This window comes from Petromyzon marinus, chromosome 49 (assembly GCF_048934315.1).
Source record: "Petromyzon marinus isolate PM22_M1 ecotype Great Lakes invasive population chromosome 49, UKy_Petmar_22M1.pri1.0, whole genome shotgun sequence".
Lineage (NCBI taxonomy): Eukaryota > Metazoa > Chordata > Hyperoartia > Petromyzontiformes > Petromyzontidae > Petromyzon > Petromyzon marinus.
The window spans coordinates 1,146,519-1,166,607 of record NC_133715.1 but is presented as its reverse complement, the minus strand read 5'-3'; the positions used below and the strand labels follow the sequence as shown (position 1 = coordinate 1,166,607).

The following is a 20,089-nucleotide window of genomic DNA, read 5'->3' as shown; positions in this document are numbered from 1 at the left end:
CCTGGTGGGGTGTGTAAGCATCACCACTGAGACAAAGGTGGTCGGGCGTGGTGTTGGCCACCCCACCCCCTGATGTGCCGTGACGACCTTAATAGGTTCTCGCTAACAACACTTGCCCCAACAGTCTGTTAGAGGCTGTTTGGGGGATCTTTGTCTTTGAGTGAGTGAGGGAGTGTGTAAATGGGTGAGCGAGCAGGTGAGCGAGTCTTTGTGACCTGCGGTGTGCTGGATGAGGTGAAACAGTCCGTGTCTGGTAGACAGAGTCCTCAACACAGGTGGAGGAATCGGTGAGTGAAGTTCAAGCGAAACAGTAACCAAGTACAGTAGCAGCAGCTGCAGCTATAGAAGAGTGAAAAGGAGGCCAATGACCGCCAGCGAGCGAGCGAGTGACTGGAGTGCATCGGTAAGGGCTGGGATCATCAATCATCACGTTTCATTTATGCGGTGAGGGAGCAACTGGGTGCTCCGGCCCAGATTTGACAAGCGCACTACTGTAACGACGCTGCTGCCAGCTAGAACGCCACTGTGTAAACCACAGGGATCACTGTAGCTGTGTTTTTCTGACCAATCTCGACCGCAATGGTGACCCCTGCCCTCAGGCTGATTAAATAATTCTCAGGGCGGCTGCATTTTCATCTTGACCTCTTCTAGTTTTTAATGTGATCAATGCATGTTGATTAAGATTGATTGCACTTTAACTTGGCATGTGCCTAAGCAATTAAAAATACAATTAGTGGTGAAATCGACCATATTTGCTTGGCATTGATTATAATAGCTCGATGTTGGTTGAGTTATATTTCATTGTACTTCCATGATTAGGCGTTTTTCATCAAACGCATTTTAAACGCATTTTTATTGTGATTTCACAATTAACCTGGGCGGGTGAAGACGGATGACAATCGTAAAGTGTCGCCCCCACTCAAGCAAGCGTTGGGACTCTGCTTGTCTCCATTGGCGACGCTGAGCCGGCGAGTGGAAATTGTACTTTCCTACGTTGAGTGTTCAGTCTGTGAAGTATAGCACCAATTTTAATGTGATTGTGTATTTTTGTACGGTCATCAGAGCCCGGGGTGAGACCATCAACTCCCTGCACTTGATTTGGTATTTTTGTACGGTCATCAGTAACTGGGGTGAGACCATCAACTCGCTGCACTTGAGAACCCGGTATACTGAGAGGCGAGCCAGAAGATCCTCGCAGTGGGAGCTCTCAAGCGATCTTAGCGGTCAGTGCTCTCAGTCCGTAAAGGACAGCCGCTCTCGGCTTGCCACATAATGGTGCTTGTTTTATTGACCGCCTGATAAATTAAGAGCCAGGCACAGGGACGCACAACTGCAGGTGAGCGCTTTTGAGGCAAGGGGTCATGACTCTCGATTGAAAACTCAATTCTATAGAAGTGCATTTTGCGTTTTGTTTGTTGTCCTTCCCCCGCACCTCCGATTAACACGGTTGGCTACGTGCAGCGCGAAAGAAGTTCACTGTACATACATACAAGCCCACAAATTTGTGAAACTCCCAAAGAAGCTGTGGCCTGTGAGGTGACCAGGATATTAGAGTATAGAAAGTAGGTTCATGAACCCATATGTGCAGACCTTTGAGTGCGTAACCCCTCACTTGTGCGTTCTCTCTGAGTTCACGAATGTAAACGCTCGTAAAAATTGAGTTGGCCAAACGTCCGTAGCAATGTTGCTTTGCCACTCAATGCGGCCCCTCGCGTCGCGGAGTCGGCACGTGAAAACTTTATGTTCTGACAACTTCGATAAATTATTTAGGCTGATGGAAAGTGCCGATTGCGTTTTGTTTCTCGGCTCGGTACATCGTGCGCTTCAACACGGGGCGCCTGGAGGAGAGGCGCCGCCGTGAGCCCGGGTTGAGATGCGTTCGCTCGCGGAATCCCTCCCTCCCTCTCCCTCCACAAGCCTTCGTTCAGCCATGCGGGCTCCAGCACAGGGGGGGGGGCTCGCATTGAAGGTTCCAGAATGTAAAGGAAAGCGGAACCCCCCCCCCCCAAAAAAAAATAAAATAAACCACGAACAACAAACAAAACAGCTGTTATCAATCTATCAGAAACAGTTTTATTGTTGTAAGCATTTTTTTTATTGTCCTTAAAGAACCCAGAAATACAGTGGGGATTTCAAAAGGAGCGGTAGGAACAACGTGGAAAATGTATAACAGGCTCGGCCGCAATGCACCCTTCCGTGGTAGGGGGTAGCGATCGGGAGCAGGGTATGTAAGGGGGGGGGGACCATGGGATAACGGGTTGGGGCAGCAGTTGTTTTAACCGACTACATTCTGCTGATGATGGGTAGAAAGTGCAGACTGGTCCAGCGCCTGCCTGTACAAACTAACGTAGGTTATTTTTTTATTGTTGGTGTTGGCATTATCGACTGAATGTATGAACGGCTATAGTTGATGAAGGATCTCTAAACCAACTGAGAAAGACCCACAGCTTGATTGGCTGAAACAGCCCTTTTACGGCATAGTTTTTTTTTACTTCGTAGATACGTGCCTGAGCGGCATGTCCCAAACTCTCAAACGTGATATGAGAGAAACAAATATCATAGACAGCAGTCCGGTGCACTCCAGTCAGTGTAAGAAGCGATAAAAACAGGCGAGGCATTCTATGCCTTCACCCCCACTGTGATGTAGCTAAACAATCGGGACACTTACAGCTGAATTTCCACGTGTTTTGCATTATCTGTGTTTTTGTTTTATCCGAGCAATGCCTCCTGGGCATGACCCTGGATAATCGAGAGTTGACTGTGCCATCGTACTTGTGTACGGAAACGTTTGCGTGCGCCGGTGCTTGTGTGGGTGTTCGCGTGCGTGTGTGTGTGTGTGTTGAATTTAATAGCGGTGGTGTAGCGTGCTTCGCTACGAACCTGGCGATCCGGGTTCGATTTCAGCTCACATACAAGACCAGGAACGATTATCTGAACTGGTCCTGGGCCTCCCCTAGGTCGACTCGGCCTCAAATGAGTACCTAGTGTGGTGCATAAACATCGCCATGAGGGAGACAAAGGCGGCCGGGCGTAGTGTTGGCCACCAACCCCCTCGTGTGCTGTGCCGGCCTTCATAGGTGCTCGCTAACAGCACTTGATCCACCAGTCTGTTACAGGCTATACGGGGGATCTTTGTCTTTATTGACTTTAGCGAGCACATGTGCATGTTTGTGTAGATGCGTGTGTGTGGCTAACGTGGAGAGCGGTGGCACAGTGGTTAGCACGCTGTGCTACGAACTCGGCGAGCCAGGTTCAATCCCCGCTCATGGCCAACACCAGTGACGATTGTCTGAACCTGCGTTGGATATCTCCTAGTTCGACTCAGCCTCAAATGAGTAACTGGTGCGATGTGTAAACATTGCCACTGGGGAGGCAAAGGCGGCCGGCCGTGGTTCTGGCCACCCACATCCTCGTGGTGCCGTGTCAGCCTTCATCGGTGCTCACTAACAGCACTTACCCCAAAGCTATATGGGGGAATCTTTGTCTTTGTGGCTCACGTGAGCGAGTGTGTGTGTGTGTGTGAGCCAGACGAAGTGGTGAGGACGGAGCTCACTCTCACGGTAGTGCTGCTGGGCATCACGGGGGAGAAGCAGGATGAGCTGATCAGCGACAGCAACGCGCGGAGCCACAACTACACGGTGATCTGCAATAAGGTGCGGCGTCTTGGCTGGGGCGCTCGGGGGGTTAGCGCAGCGGGGACGCTCGTGCCTCGCAGCAACAAGGACCTGGGTTCGATCCCCGACTCGGCGCATTTCTGCGTGGAGTTTGTATGTTTTCCCCGTGTTCTGCATAGGTTTCATCCAGATTCCCTATAAACTCAAAAAACATAGAATCTAACTAGTATTGGCCAAAACATCCCAATGCAACAAAAAATGTCTTGCAAATTACAGGCAATTGGGATTATACAGAGCAACATTGCTCCCTGCTGCAATAACTTACTAGGTCCATGCTGAAAAAGTGCATCGAGACTCAAACACTTTCTTGGGTTAACAAGTGTAAAGTAGTAGTAATAATTATGATTATTATTCTTTACGGTTTCTCTCTTTACGTTCAGGTGCCGACGTGCAACGAGCTGGTGGTGCTCCACCTGGGGTCGATCGCCTACGGCCACTACTTCGCACGTCTCCGCCTCCACGGGCTGGGTGACCTCGCCATCCCCGTGCGCCAGATTTACTTCACTGTGAGCGCACCGCCCGCCCGCCCCGCATGCACGCATGCTACTTCACCGCACGCATGCGTTTGGTGTTCTGGTGTGGTGTGGTGGTGTGGTGGGGGGGGGCAGGAGGGTAGCGATGGTAAGCGCCGCGCTGCGCTGCAAACTCGGCGATTTTGTGCTTGACGGCCAACACAAGTAACGATTATCTGAATCGGTCCTAGTCCTCTCCTATGTCGACTCGGTCTCAAATGAGTAGTACCTGGTGCAGCGCTGTGTTAACATCGCCACTGGGGAGACAAAGGTGGCCGGGCGTAGTGTGTGGCCACCCACCCCTTCGTGTGCCGTGCCGGTCTTCATAGGCGTTACTCGCTAACAGCACTTGCCTGAGCAGTCTGTCAAGGCTACACGGGGGATCTTGGTGTTCTGAGAAGTGCTGTTGCGGCGTGCCGCCCGCCTTGTGCCGGCACTCGTCCACCACCGGTTGTATGCCTCCATCAGAGCAGCACGGAGAGACGGGAGAGATATTTACCAAAATTGTCACCGATTCAAACTGGATATCACCGTAATTGTTGCAAAAAATACCTAGGAATTAATTATAAATAAATAAATAAATCGATGTATTTGCCGGGTAAGGCTTATTGAGCTATGTAGCTCTTTTTCAGAAGCGACCTGGCCACAAATGATAGCTCAACGAAGTGGCTTAAAAATCCACGCAACCACGGGGAGAACACACAAACCCCAGTTATACAGGAGTTAGGGTTGGAGCTACTCCCTGTGGCCCTGATACAGCCCATGACTTAATTTCATATGGGTTGCGGTCACATTAAGGCTATCATTCTTAAACGGTCCGCACACAATATTTACTCGTCACTGCAGGCATCTTAGCCGCACTAATCGGGAATTAGAAGTGATGATTTTTCGACCTGGCAAACCGCCGTGTTTCTAATTTTCCTTGCGGATCGATCACCTGCAAGGACACCTTGAAATTGACAGAAGTCACTGTTGAGTTTATTTTTTAATATGGCTGCCTGCCAAAGGTGTTTCCAAGTCCCCATTTGACCTCAGTAAGGAAGAGGTTCCCAGCCCTTCACTCCGAGGTGCGATAGGCAATGACCCAGCGATGCGATATCACTTTCACCCACTTGTTGTACTGCCATGCCCTGGCGACTCGACCACTGAGTGAGTTGGGAATCTCACAAGTCATGATGGAAACTGCACCCCCCCCCAATACCCTCTAATGAACCGGATTACAGGCACATGCCACTTGCCTCGCTAATAAATATATCGAGTCCTTGAGATTTATGATAGCCTTCATCGAAAAAGGTTTGATTATGTTGGTTATTTGTACACTATACATTTGTTCACTTTGGTCAATCAAAGGACTGCACTGCTGCACCGCAAAAAGGATGGTGATTGCCATGTGCTCATTACTGTATGGGCTGTGAGTACAGTTGCCTCCGACATATTGGCTTGTAAATAATTTAAAATGCCCCGGAGCCAGCTGTAATTTACAGGGAGCCAGGCGGCGGCGGCGCCTCGCTGCAGCAGATTGAGCGAGGCTCACGACACCTGGGAGGCAGCAGCGCTGACAGCGAGCGGGCTGGCTGACATCACCCCCGACGCGCTGACGAGCGAGACACTTGCGTGCGCTTGCGCTTGGCCCTGGAATGGCGCCTTCTGCCAGCAAGATTCCCCCCCCTGACGTTGTACCGGGGTTTGCCGTCTGTGAGAGCAAAATGCACAGCTCACGAAAAACATTTAAAACAGTTGGCAACAAAAAAAACCCCTCGTGGGCCTCATCCCTGCAGAGTTGGGCTCTGCTCATTTGCAGAACTCCTGAGTTATGCGGACTGCCCTGATGTGCATGCTGGCTTTTAGCACTGTTCACCGCGCAGAAACGTTGGGGCCCTATGTCTTTTGAACTTCTTTCGCACCGTACCTAGCCAACCATGCTAATCGGAGGTGCTGTACTAGGTGACGAATTGGCATGTTCTGTTTACGTGACAACCTTTACTAGTTGGCTGTGTTGGGTGGTGGCGGGTTTTAACGACACATTTATATATTTACGCGATCTAACCCAAAAAAACCTCTATTAAGGACGACAAACTAAACACAAAAAACAGTTCTAAAGAAATGGAGGAATCTCGGAGTAGGAGAGTGGTGACGTCATCGCGCTCACTCTGCGGACACACCGGGCTGACCAATCGGGCTCACTCTGCCTCGTGCACACAAACGCACGCACATGTCGGTGGACAAAACGAATTGCTCCCTTGTGGTGCACCTTTTTTATGCCGAGCCATACTACAAAGATGGTTCGATCTCGACCCTGACGCCTGTATATTTCGCGTTTGCACGTTTTCCCCTTGGTCGCACTTATTTTCTCACCGGGTCCTCCCGTTTTTCTCTCCACATTTAGAAACGTGCGTTTCGAGTATTTGGCTGCTATAAATTTCCACGTGATAAGCCACTTTGTTGAGCTATCATTTGTGGCCAGGTCGCTTCTGAAAGAGCTACATATCTCAGTTGGCCTTGCCTGGTAAAATAAAAACAATTTAGTTTTATATGATGTACATGATGATGAATAAGATAACGATAGCAATAGTGATAAATAAAGATGATGATGCAGATGTGGATGATGAGTGGTGTTCGGGATGATGGTGAATGAAGGTGACGGTGGTGATGAATCGATCGTGCGTTGTGCTCAGATTTCCCATCGTGCATTGCGCTGTGCTCTAGTTCATGATGTACAACAAGACGTTCACGCTCATCGAGGTGTGGTTCCGCTTCTTCTTCGTGCTGCTGAGCTTCATCATCATGGTACGCCCGGCGCTCATTCGGGGGTGGCACACGTTCGTGGCCTCCCCATCTACACGGTGGACACGTTGAACCCTCGACATGTGTTTTGCGGACCGCCGTGCCGTGCCGAGCATTGCCAGGTCTGCTGTTTTGGGAACAGAAATCGTTCCTGCGACAGCTCCGCGGACCTCGCCTTCGCAGAGCGCCGCCAGCGGTCCATGGACCACTGGTTGGGAACCACTGAACTGTTGGAGTACGGCAGTGCTCTTCACTGAGTTTTAGAGGGGGACCACTTTCAGTGTGAGTGCCGTCACACATTTGAAACCAATGGGGGTTTGACAGCACAATGCTGGTGGGGGTGTTTTCAAATTTGTGTATTGTCGGGGGGCCGCACATCAGGGGCCGCTAGTGGCCCACGGGCCTTGGAATAAAGTACACTGGAGTATAGCGTACAATAATATAGGGTTGTTACGGATAGGCGTACCTTGTTCCCAAGTGGTAGTGCCTTATGCCAGTAATCCCTACTCCAAGCCAGCCTAGCAGCGTTCCACCAAATTTCGTCTGATTAGTTCGTTGTCCTTCCACCCGCACCTCCGATTAGCACGGTTGGCTACGTACGGCATGAAAGAAGTTCAACATTCAAACATACGTAGAATATTTAGTACAAAAATTGACCCCGGTCGTTTTGTTAAGGGACCGGATTGACCGGCACGTGACGTGACGGCACACGGGAAACCCGCTGACTTACCATCAACTTCCGGGTTACTCAGGGTAATTGTGGAGGGGTAACCCAGATAAAATCAAAACCACACAAAAAAATCCAGAGCATATGTAAATGTGTGTATGTATATTGAACTTCTTTCGCACAGTGCGTAGCCAACCTTGCTAATCGAAGGCTTTGAAACAGAATGGGAGTGATGATGTAGGGCACATTGTCCTTTGTTATTGCTTCGTTTCAAGGAATTTGTGTTTACTTGGGTCACTTGGACACCTCTTTACTGACCTCAATGAGTGCGGAACAGCTTATAAAGTTACTTATTGATTTTATTAGCAAACACAGTGAAATACACAACCCACTTTGTGTTTGGCTTACACAGGTAGCGTTCCAGCTTGATTCGGTCTTCTTCCTGAGCCCCACTTCCCACTATCGTTGCACAAGTCGGCACCTCTTGTAATGGAAACAATTTACGTACTTTATTTAGCAATGAAAACACGAGCGTTAGGACTCTTTGTACCTTAGTTTTGCAATGTAGTGTGCATTCTTGTGCAGCCCATTTGTTTGTAATGGGTATTTTGTGTGCGAGAGGAAACCAGAGTACTGCCACAAGGATTACGAGAAGATACCACTTAGCAGTCCACGCAAACGAGAGAGACGCATGCTTGTTTTAGGACCATCTCCCAACCCCGTACATCTCTGCCAGTTGGAAGTCACCTATTGAGCCCCTTAATCCTACGTATAAAGCGATGGTTTATGGGGGCGTGTGACGCCGCTCCCTCCACGTTACGGCACTGTGCCTTGGTGTGCGCGTCTCGCCGGGTAATAGGGCGATGTGTCTTCCGCTTCCTCTACTCCCAATTGGCCGTTGCTTAATGAGAGGTCGCTTCTGCTCTTGCTGCCTTCATTGCAATTCTCTCCCTTCTGGTTGACTGTGCTTGCAACAACTCAACATAGCTCGACTGCTCTCAGTTTAACACGTAGGCTTTAAGACCGAAACAGGAGGATTTCTACACAACTCTGGCTGTCGCCTGATGATGCTCGTTATAATTCCAGGCGAAACATCGTACTCGAATTGTAAATGTTGTGGGTTTAATCTCCAACACATCGGTGTGCTGTACGAGTAATGAATTGGCACGTTTTGTTCATGTGACAAACCTTACTAATTGGCTGTGTCGGGTGGTAGTGGGTTTAAAGGCACATATTTACGCGATCTAACCCCAAAAAACTCGTATGTCTACTGCTCTCGCTGACTCTCCCAATGAGACGTCTTCATTCTCACCTATACTGTGCTCGCCACGTAAGATTTTTCAGCCAATATGATTCATCGTTGAATATTATTAGTCTAAATCCATGTTGTTAAGGCCCTCCAACCGCCCGAGACAGCAAAATTCATGTATTTGTCACGCGTACGAGCATTTAGCGCACCAAGTTATTGTTTCAGCTCACGCACCAGTGAGTAAAAAAGATGAAACGTTTCACTTCAAACAACGTCAAACGGCATCAGTGTATGTATGTATGTTGAACTTGAACTTCTTTCGCACTGTACGCAGCCAACCGTGCTTAAAGGAGGTGCGGGTTGAAGGACGGCAAACTAAACGCAAAAAGCAGTTCTAAATAAATTAAGTTTTCAATCTAGATATAATTCAGGTGCATAGCTCCAGTGGCTTCCTAATCTCGGAAGGAAGAGCGTTCCAGACTGCTGCAGATGCGCATCATGTTAAGAATAAAATAACGTGCAGTAATACACCGGTATACGTCGGGGATGTGTTCCCAAAAGGTGCGACGACGAATATTGAAACTGCGTCAATCAAAGCGATTCGCAGGGTAGTAGTCGGTGGAGGCAAAGGGGAAGAGGCGACGGATAACGAGAGAGGACGTACGACGATGCTGTCAGTGACGTAAGCGTGTGGGGCTGAGGCGATTGCAAATCCAGGTAGCGGCGTTAATAATACAGTTACGACGTATTTGCCAAAACGACGTAAAAAGGGCTTGACGTAAATTTGGGTATTACTATGTAATAATAATAATACCGTACTGAGGTCATCGATTGTGTAACAGGGTGTCGTGCCTTTGGTATGACGCTGCGGCTGCTGCGATGTGCCTTGCAGTGCGTGTACGGCTGGCTCATGCTGAAGGTGCCGCTGCTGGAGTGGACTATGGAACAGAAGTGGACGACCGCTCTGCTGCCCATGCTCGTCCTCTACAACGGTGAGGCTGGGCCTGGGCTGCCACCTCCTGGCCCACGTGAGCATTGGAGACAAATGACTTCAGTTGGGATCGCACGGCAGTCATCGGCTCCCCTCCTGGCAACACCGGTGCCCGATTTAAAGCCAAGTGCCGAGTCACGTCATTGCACCACGAGGGACCAGCTGCCGCTGGAGGTGCCTTTTCAAATATTTGAGAGGAGATGCGTGTACTGTATTTTGGGGGAGCGGTAGTGTAGCGGTTAGCACGCTGCGCTACGAACCCGGCGAGCCGAGTTCCATACCGCTCTTGGCCAACACCAGTGACAATTATCTGAACTGGTCCCGGGCCTCCCCTAGGTCGACTCGGCCTTAAATTATTACCTGGTGCAGTGTGTAAGCATGGCCTCTGGGGAGACAAAGGTGGTCAGGCATGGTGCTGGCGACCCACCCCCTCATATCCCGTGCCGGCCTTCATAGGTGCTCACTAGCAGCACTTGCCCCAACAGTCTGTTAAGGCTTTACGGGGGATCTTTGTTCTTTATTTTACTGTATGTTTAACTTCTTTCACACCGTACATATAGCGAACCACGCTAATCGGAGGTGCAGGTCAAGAACAACAAACTAAAACACAAACAGCAGTTTTAATGAAATTAGTTTTCAATCTAGATGATTTAAAAGTGTCATAGCCACCGGTGGCTTTCTAATCACGGAAAGAAGACTTACAGACGGCCGCAGAAGCGCGAGCGAGATGTGATGTGAAGCGCTGTGAGCCGCTATGGCATACGGGGCGCTGTGTCAAACACAATTCCGCGTCGTTATTGCCATTGCACGCACGGTCTGCGCAACTGTCCATGGTGGCTCAGCGATAGAGCGAGCAACTTGCAGTCAACAAAAGTTGGGGCAGCCACATTTTCTCATCTCTTGAGCTGGCGGGTCTTGCCGACAAAATAGCCACACCCTTCCTGGCAAAAACACAGGAGGTGTTAAGATGTAAAAACACCAAATAGGCACACCTATTGCAAGGCATCAAGTGTGCATCAACCACACATGCTTGTGATAAAACAGTGTGGCAAGGCCACAAAGAAGGCTGTCTCTGTGTAGGTCAATCAGTTTCAGAGACAATGCATGCAGACTTGGTCCCTTGCAATAGGTGTCTATTTGGTGTTGTGGGCACCACGGTGGCTAGAAGTTAAATACCTCACCTCGTATACAGGAGGTTGTGGGTTCGATCCTGACTCTGACACCTGTATAGTTGGAGTTTGCATGTTCGTCCTCCAGTTTTTCCCTCTACATTTAGAATCACCATGCGTTTAGAGTGTTTGGCTGCAATAAATTGCCACATAATAAGCGACTTTGTCGAGCGATCATTTGTGGCCAGGTTGCATCTGAAAAAGAGTTACATAGCTCAGTGGGCCTTACCTGGTAAAATGAAAATAGTTGAAATAGTTTGAGCATCTGAACACCTGTGTTATTGCCACAAAGGGTAAAGCCTATTCTTCTTCGCATCACTTTGATACCCGCACAAAAGTCCCTCAATAAAATGGCCACGCATTCAGTTTTGGATAAGGCTAAGATTTTCTACATGCAATGCTGCACACCTTTACATTAAACCTGTTTGTTTTCAGCCAGCACGAATGTGTCTGTTGGAATTGGAGGTCTCATCATTTACAGATTTGAAATTATCAGAAGGTTTTCTTTAGAATTCAGGCTGGGGGTCATCGCAGCCCACGCAACCTTCCAAGGCGTATAAATAAATACCACTTTGTATGTACATATGTTGAACTTCTTTCACACCGTACGTAGCCAACCATGCTAATCGTTCGTGTTGTTAGTCAACAGTGGTTGTCCTATGGAACGGACTCAAATGAATGCAGAATTGCTACCCCTGGCTCAGGGCCGTAACCAGTAGATGAGCACCGCCTGGATGCGCGCGTGTGTGTGTGTGTGTGACGCCAGTGTGTGTGTGTTTGACGCCAGCATGTGTGTGTGTGACGCCAGCGTGTGTGTGTGTGACGCCAGCGTGTGTGTGTGTGTGACGCCAGTGTGTGTGTGACGCCAGTGTGTGTGTGTGTGTGACGCCAGTGTGTGTGTGACGCCAGCGTGTGTGTGACGCCAGTGTGTGTGACGCCAGTGTGTGTGTGACGCCAGTATGTGTGTGTGTGTGACGCCAGTGTGTGTGTGACGCCAGTGTGTGTGTGTGTGTGACGCCAGTGTGTGTGTGACGCCAGTGTGTGTGTGACGCCAGTGTGTGTGTGTGACGCCAGTGTGTGTGTGTGTGACGCCAGTGTGTGTGTGATGCCAGCGAGTGTGTGATGCCAGCGAGTGTGTGATGCCAGTGTGTGTGGGACGCCAGTGTGTGTGACGCCAGTGTGTGTGACGCCAGTGTGTGTGTGACGCCAGTGTGTGTGACGCCAGTGTGTGTGACGCCAGTGTGTGTGTGACGCCAGTGTGTGTGTGATGCCAGCGAGTGTGACGCCAGTGTGTGTGACGTCAGCGTGTGTGTGACGCCAGTGTGTGTGACGCTAGCGTGTGTGTGACGCCAGTGTGTGTGTGTGATGCCAGCATGTGTGTGTGACGCCAGTGTGTGTCACGCCAGTGTGTGTGTGACGCCAGTGTGTGTGTGACGCCAGAGTGTGTGACGCCAGTGTGTGTGTGACGCCAGTGTGTGTGTGACGCCAGTGTGTGTGACGCCAGTGTGTGTGACGCCAGTGTGTGTGTGACGCCAGTGTGTGTGTGGCGCCAGTGTGTGTGACGCCAGTGTGTGTGTGACGCCAGTGTGTGTGGCGCCAGTGTGTGTGACGCCAGTGTGTGTGACGCCAGTGTGTGTGTGACGCCAGTGTGTGTGTGACGCCAGTGTGTGTGACGTCAGCGTGTGTGTGACGCCAGTGTGTGTGACGCTAGCGTGTGTGTGACGCCAGCGTGTGTGTGACGCCAGTGTGTGTGTGACACCAGTGTGCGTGTGACGCCAGCGTGCGTGTGACGCCAGCGTGCGTGTGACGCCAGTGTGTGTGACGCCAGTGTGTGTGACGCCAGTGTGTGTGACGCCAGTGTGTGTGTGACGCCAGTGTGTATGTGACACCAGTGTGTGTCACGCCAGTGTGTGTGTGACGCCAGTGTGTGTGTGACGCCAGTGTGTGTGACGCCAGTGTGTGTGACGCCAGTGTGTGTGTGACGCCAGTGTGTGTGACGCCAGTGTGTGTGTGACGCCAGTGTGTGTGGCGCCAGTGTGTGTGACGCCAGTGTGTGTGTGACGCCAGTGTGTGTGACGCCAGTGTGTGTGACGCCAGTGTGTGTGACGCCAGTGTGTGTGTGACGCCAGTGTGTGTGGCGCCAGTGTGTGTGACGCCAGTCTGTGTGTGCCCCTGCCCAGACCCGCTGTTCCCCGTGTCCTTCGCGCTGCGCAACTGGGTGCCCGTGCTGCTGGACGCTGGCTTCCAGGCCTCCTTCCTCGCCGGCCTGCTCTTGTTCTGGCTTTGCGCCTTCCACGATCTGCTCCTGCAGGTCAGCCTGTTATTATATCATTATAATTTAGCTCATTCAGCCAGAAAAGCCTCGCTTGATGAAATTCTCTTTCTTTCAGGAGGGTCCTGCCAAGTTTTTGTAGAAGGCTGGAGGGGGCGGGGTGGGCAATGTTGCTACCACCACGTGTAATCCGAAAATGAGTAATTTTCAAGAAATGTTTGAGCTTTGTGATGTTGGGCCGATCCCGGTGACGTTCTACAGTTTCTTTAGCTGTGGGTGGGAACTGCCGGGGAGAGAACAGACCCCACGCGGAGAGACACCCGAGTCGGGAATCGAACCCAGTACCTTCCTTCTGTTAGGGGCGAATGTTACCACAGCACGATGCTTCTTGCACCCACAGTCTGCCTCTAGCACGGTCGTGAATTTCTCTCGGATGGGTCGTGCAGGTGCGTGCGTGGGTGCGTCTTCAGCTGAGACGAGCATCTCTGAAGTGCCGAGTTCCTTTTAAAACCAAAACCAACAGACACTGCCCTGAACATTGGTCAAAAGTAAAACCCCGGCAGGATAATCTAGTCCCGTCGTGTTATTGTTCAGTGCTGGGCTATATCACTCTGTCTGTCACAGTTCAAGTTTCACATCCTTGGTGCAGAAAGTAATGATGTCATTAAGTATTTAATTGGCTGGTATGGCTTAGCAGAGGTACACTGACATGGGTTTGGGAAATGTCAGTGAGCTGCTTTGTAAAGAGATGTGCTGAGGAGGAGTGTGCTTGTGTGACGGCCTCTGCCTCCCAATGGCTCGACTAAACGTCGTGCCCTCCTGTGGATTTTGGAAGATAGACTCGGTCTGTGAGACTCATGTATACCACTGTGTTCACCGTATTGCGGGTCACCACATCACGAAGGCGAAGATCCCCCTTATCGCCTGAAGGGATTTTTGTGGCAAGTGCTGTTAGCGAGTACCTATGAAGGCTGCCACTGTACAAGAGGAGGTGGGTGGCTACCATTCATGACCAGACCGCCTTTGTCTCCCCAGTGACAATGTTTACACTCCGCACTAGGTACTAATTTGAGGCTGAGTTGACCTAGGAGAGGCCCATGACCAGTTCAGATAAGCATCACTGGTGTTGGCCGTGAGCGGAAATCGAACTCAGGTCGCCGGGTTCGTAGTGCAGCGCGCTAACTATTGCACCACCATTCCCCAAAACAGTGCAATCACAGATTCACTCACTCTCTCACTCATCCACTCACTCGCCCACTCTCCCACGCACCCATCCACTCATGCCCTCACTCACCCACCGAACCACCAGACTGCAGGTCACCACACTTCTCATTTTGCTTCTTCCCTCACGCTGTTCCTCTTTGAAATTCCCTCCTATCACATCTAGATTCCCATGCTCTTATAATAGTAGCCGTATTCAATTCAAGATACTTTTTACACTGTTACCTATTACAACTTGGCTCATGCTGTTTTTGCAAGTCACTTGACATTTTGGACCCTTGGATCCGTGCTCAGCAACTATATTAAAAACTTAGATAAAACCAGAAACTATAAACTATTTTTTATTTTACCAGGTAAGGCCTACTGGGGTATACAGCTCTTTTTCAGAAGTGACCTGGGCACAAACGATAGCTCAGCGAAGTGGATTATTGCGTGGAAATGTATTGCAGTCAAATACTCAAAAAAGCATGTTTCTAAACGTGGAGGAAAAAAACCGAGGACCTGGAGAAAAATCCACGTGACCACGGGGAGAGAGAGGCACGCAAACTCCAAATATACAGCAGCAGGCACCAGGGTCGAGATCGAACCCACGACCTCCTGCATACCAGGCGAGGGCGATAACCACCAAGTAGCTGCTGCTACCCACAGCAGGGACAGCGAATGGGTACGAGTCGTGCAATTTCACCACATTTTGGCCACACTTAATCCGGAACTGGTGAGCCAACTTTTGTTCCCAGAAATTAATTTACTTTAATATTGAGTTATGTTTGCTCGACTGTTTTTGTTTTCTTCTGTGATGCGGTCGTGTTTTTCGCATTAACTATTAACTATTATTTTTTTTCCAACTTGTTATACTTTGTTTTTACGTGATTGCTTTTTTTTATTTTGGTGACCCCGGCTACCAGTCGGTCACTTGCAAGCGAGACTAATAAAAATACCATGTTGACATGCGCCCTCGCAGCCCAACCGCCGGTGCTTCCTGGGCTTCTACCTGCCGAAGCTGGTGATCGTGGGGCCCATGTGGCTCCTGGCGCTCACCCTGGGTGTCTGGAGGATGTACGTAGTACCGCGCACCAGATAAACAGCGACAACGGTGACGAGTGCCCCCTTGGTTTCACCTATGAAAGGGCCCCACATGAGCCTCAGCTTACATAAGCAGACAAGATGCCTCCTTCCCCGTATCTTGCCTCCCCATAAAAAAAAACAGTAATTCCTAATTCCACGCGATAGACGCCTTCCTTGAAAAGTGCTGCGTTGAGCAAAAAAACGCATCAAGCGAGGAATTGCTATATACACATTACAGGGTATAAATAAGTGAAAATAGTGCAAATTTATCCATAGTAGGGGTTTTTTGGGTTAGATCACGTAAATATTAATGTGTCGTTCAACCCACCACTACCCGACACAGCCAGTTAGTAAGTTTGTCACTTAAATAAAAAGTGCCAATTGGCAGTTCAGCACTCTGGTGTGTTGGAGAGTAAACCCACAACATTTACAATTCGAGTACCCTGACGACGTTGCGTTGGTAATTACAATCAGCCTCATCAGGCGACAGCCAGCCAATTGTAGCCCAAAAATCTCATATACATAATATTGGTTGCGAAAGCCTACGTGTTAAAATTGCAAATTGGAATCACATTTGTGCTATTAAATCAGCCTGGAGTCATCCCCATGGCCAGACAAAGAACTGAGATGAGAGGCGCCACTGCTTACTGTATCATTCCGTGTGTGTACCCAGAATTCCCGTACCACTGAGCCGCCCAGCTCAAGAAAGTAGTCATCGACAGCTCAGGAACCGCATTATTACAACGGGGCGTGTTCTGTGTTGTGTCTAAAGGGTTCCCAAATAGAAAGCTGCGCTATTGACAAAACTCGTGTAAACAAGTGTTAAGCAAGGACTTACCATTAAAGTATTTTTTACACATCTCATCAGCCGTTGGTTCGGCACAAACTCTGGATCGGTTTTGACATTAGTGTGTCATCAGTAGAGTCAGGCTTGCTTGGAATACTCCCAGTATAGTTTTTTTTTAATATCAGATGTTAACTACCTCGCGTGGTATACAGGAGGTTGTGGGTTTGATCTCGACTTTGACGCCTGCTGCTGTATATATGGAGTTTGCGTCTCTCTATCATCATTATCATCATCATCACGGTGGCTAGGAGATGTTAACTACCTCGCGTGGTATACAGGAGGTTGTGGGTTTGATCTCGACTTTGACGCCTGCTGCTGCTGTATATGTGGAGTTTGTGTGTCTCTCTATCATCATCACGGTGGCTAGGACATGTTAACTACCTCGCCTGCTTTACACGAGGTTGTGGGTTTGATCTCGACTTTGACGCCTGCTGCTGTATATGTGGAGTTTGCGTGTCTCTCTTCCCCGTGGTTGTGTGGATTTGTCTCCGGGTTCTCTGGTTTTTCCCTCCACATTTAGAAAACAGGAGTTTAGAATATTTGACTGCTATACATTTTCACGTGATAAGCCGCTTCATTGAGTTATCATTTGTGATAACCAGGTCGCTTCTAATAAAGAGCTACATAGCTCAGTGGGCCTTACCTGGTAAAATAAAAAAAAAAGTTTAGTTTTAAGTTTAAGAATAAGGCCGGCCACCCCGGTAATAAAATTACAGCGGGTGGATTAACTGTGAAATACACGCCACCCGCTTCACAGTGGATGTAAGAAATCCCGTGACGTCATTTGCAATAAAGCAGGCCATTGTGTGCTGGCGTCATCGCATTTGTGTGTGTGTGCCGCCCCGTGACGCCACTTGTGTTGATTTCCTGCAGCGTCAACGAGAACTACGACCCGTCGTACCACTATAGGGTGGACGCCGGGGTGTTCCTGGTGAGTGTGAGCACTCGGCATTCGCCAGATGAACCGGTATGCGCCTCAGCCGTGCCCCTGTGCGTGTGGACATCGACCGTTGGGGGGGGAAACAAAGGTGGCCGGGCGTGGTGCTGGCCATGCCAAACCCCCCCCCCCCCGCCATGTGCCGTGTTGGCCTTCATAGATAGGTGCCCGCTAACAGCGGTCTGTTATGGCTTTATGGGGGAGCTTAGCCTTTGTGCCGTTGCAGAGTGGTGAGCACTGGTGATGCATCTGCCAGCCATCGTCGTCAACCCATAACCCCTGTGGGTCTTAAAAACTAAAACTAAACTGTTTTTTTATTTTACCAGGTAAGGCACACTGAGCTATATAGCTCTTGTTTTAGAAGCGACATGGCTATCACAAATGATAACTCAACGAAGTGGATTATCATTTGGACATTTATAGCAGCCAAATAATCTAAACGCATGTTTCTAAATGTCGAGGGAAAAGCCAGGGTTGGGATAAAACGCACGACCTGTATACCAGGCGTGGGAGTTAACATCTCGCCACCGGGGCACCGTGCTCTCTTGCCAGTAACACTTCACGTGGCCTCAGTGCTTTCAGACCAGCACTGGTCCAGTGGTGATGTCACCGTCACTCGGGTGAACGGCGGCTGTGGTTGTGTGTGTGTGCGTGCGTGGGAAGCGGTAGTGCAACGGTTGGGATGGTACACTACGAACCTGGCGACCTGAGTTCGGTTCCCTCTCACGGCCAACACGAGTGACGATTATCTGAATTGGTCCTGGGCATCCACTAGGTCGACTCAACCTCAAATGAGTACCTGGTGCGATGTGTAAACATCGCCACTGGGGAGACAAAGGCGGCCGGGCGTGGTGCTGGCTACCCACCCCCTCGCGTGCCGTGCCGGCCTTCATAATTGCTACTCGCTAACAGCACTTGCCCCAGTAGTCTGTCAAGGCTACGCGGGGGAGCTTTGTCTTCGTGCGTGTCACCTGTCGACAGGCCCTCAAAGTGGTTTTCTTTCTCCTGGGCGGCCTCTACCTGTGCTACCTCTTCATGCTCGTGGGACGCTCCTTCAGACAGCTCAAGCAGACCAACTATCACGGTGAGCGCTGCCAACCCCCTTGCACCCGGCCACCCGAGCAGCCGCCCCCTGCTCGGTTGACGGAGCATTCCCTGTGCTCTTGGAAATTGCTCTGTGCTTAATTTTATTTCACAGCACTTAGAGTCAGATCAAAACAGGCCCAAAGAGGCTTCAAATGTCACGATGACCTCTCTAAAATTGCGATGTGGAAGCCTTGGATTATGAGTCGCTGTAAACAAAGGTCTTTGGGCCGGCGTGCCTCGGTGCGTAACCTCCACTATTGGCTTCTCACAAAGTGGCACTAATTTTAGCAACCCCGGAGGGATGATGGGCTGAGCCAACCCCCAAGTGGGATTTGAGAACTTTTTTTATTTTACCACGTAAGGCCCAATCAACTATTAGCTCTTTTTCAGAAGCGACCTGGCCACAAATGATAGCTCAACGAAGTGGCTTATCACGTGGAGATTTATAGCAGCTAAATAATCTAAACGTGCAGGGGAAAAACGGAGGACCCGGAGAATAATCCCCACGACCACGGGGAGAGAGAGAGTCGTTCAAACTCCAAATATACAGCAGGCGTCAGGGTTGGGATGGAATCCATGACCTCCTGTATGCCAGGCGAGTGATTCCACGCTGCAGGGTAAGAAACGTGTGGAGCGTGCGCTGTGACGATACCGATTCCTCTGTGGTCGTAGCTGCTGGACATCTGTGAAAAAGAGCGTCATAACTCATCAGATTCCTCCAGGCTAAATAGAGATTCTGCTGCTGCTGTGTGCAGGCAAGGATTCCATGATACAGGTGCTCATCCCAAATCTACGCCTCAAGTTCCTCACCGTCTTCACCTTCATCGTCCTGGCCATCAGGTGAGCCCATCGCCCATCACGCAACCCATGCTGACCCGTGTGGTGAAGTACGGTGAAATGACCCCCCTTGATTCGCACGCCATAGGGGAGGCCCCCTTGTCCAGCAGCGGATTGACACAGGGGCTGTGCATGCACAAAACGTGAACTGGCCGGGTCAGTTTTCGGGTTCGGAAGGTTGCAAGTTCAAAACCACCGGACAGCGATTAACTCGAACCATCAGCATTCGGACAGCATTATCGCAGTGTATAATTATCGTTACACACAGCATTATCGCTGCTCTCTTCATTACGTACAGCATTATCGCTGCTAGCATCATTACACACATTATCCCTGCTAGCTTCATTACACACAGCATTATCACTGCTAGCATCATTACACACAGCATTATCCCTGCTAGCATCATTATACACAGAATTATCGCTGCTAGCTTCATTACATGCAACATTATCACTGCTTTCATTACACACAGCATTATCGCTTCTAGCTTCATTACACACAGCATTATCGCTGCTAGCATTATACACAGCATTATCGCTTCTGGCTTCATTACACACAGCATTATCGCTGCTAGCATCATTACACAGCATTATCGCTGCTAGCATCATTACATGCAACATTATCACTGCTTTCATTACACACAGCATTATCGCTTCTAGCTTCATTACACGCAGCATTATCGCTGTTAGCTTCATTACACACAGCATTATTGCTGCTCTCTTCATTACACACAGCATTATCGCTGCTAGCTTCATTACAAGCAACATTATCGCTGCTA

General features: G+C 49.8%; 1 protein-coding gene across 2 annotated transcripts in view; it reads left to right on the top strand.

Moving 5' to 3' along the window:
* LOC116953015 (transmembrane protein 181-like) overlaps positions 1-20,089 on the top strand; it is a 57,741-nt gene that overhangs the window by 20,273 nt on the left and 17,379 nt on the right. For both annotated transcript variants that reach the window (XM_032972826.2, XM_032972825.2), the window contains exons 5-13: positions 3,529-3,653; positions 4,055-4,180; positions 6,893-6,973; positions 9,779-9,878; positions 13,227-13,357; positions 15,501-15,595; positions 17,325-17,382; positions 18,370-18,472; positions 19,230-19,314. In XM_032972826.2, the coding sequence (XP_032828717.1) occupies positions 3,529-3,653; positions 4,055-4,180; positions 6,893-6,973; positions 9,779-9,878; positions 13,227-13,357; positions 15,501-15,595; positions 17,325-17,382; positions 18,370-18,472; positions 19,230-19,314 (904 nt within the window). The remainder of the gene's footprint in view (positions 1-3,528; positions 3,654-4,054; positions 4,181-6,892; positions 6,974-9,778; positions 9,879-13,226; positions 13,358-15,500; positions 15,596-17,324; positions 17,383-18,369; positions 18,473-19,229; positions 19,315-20,089) is intronic.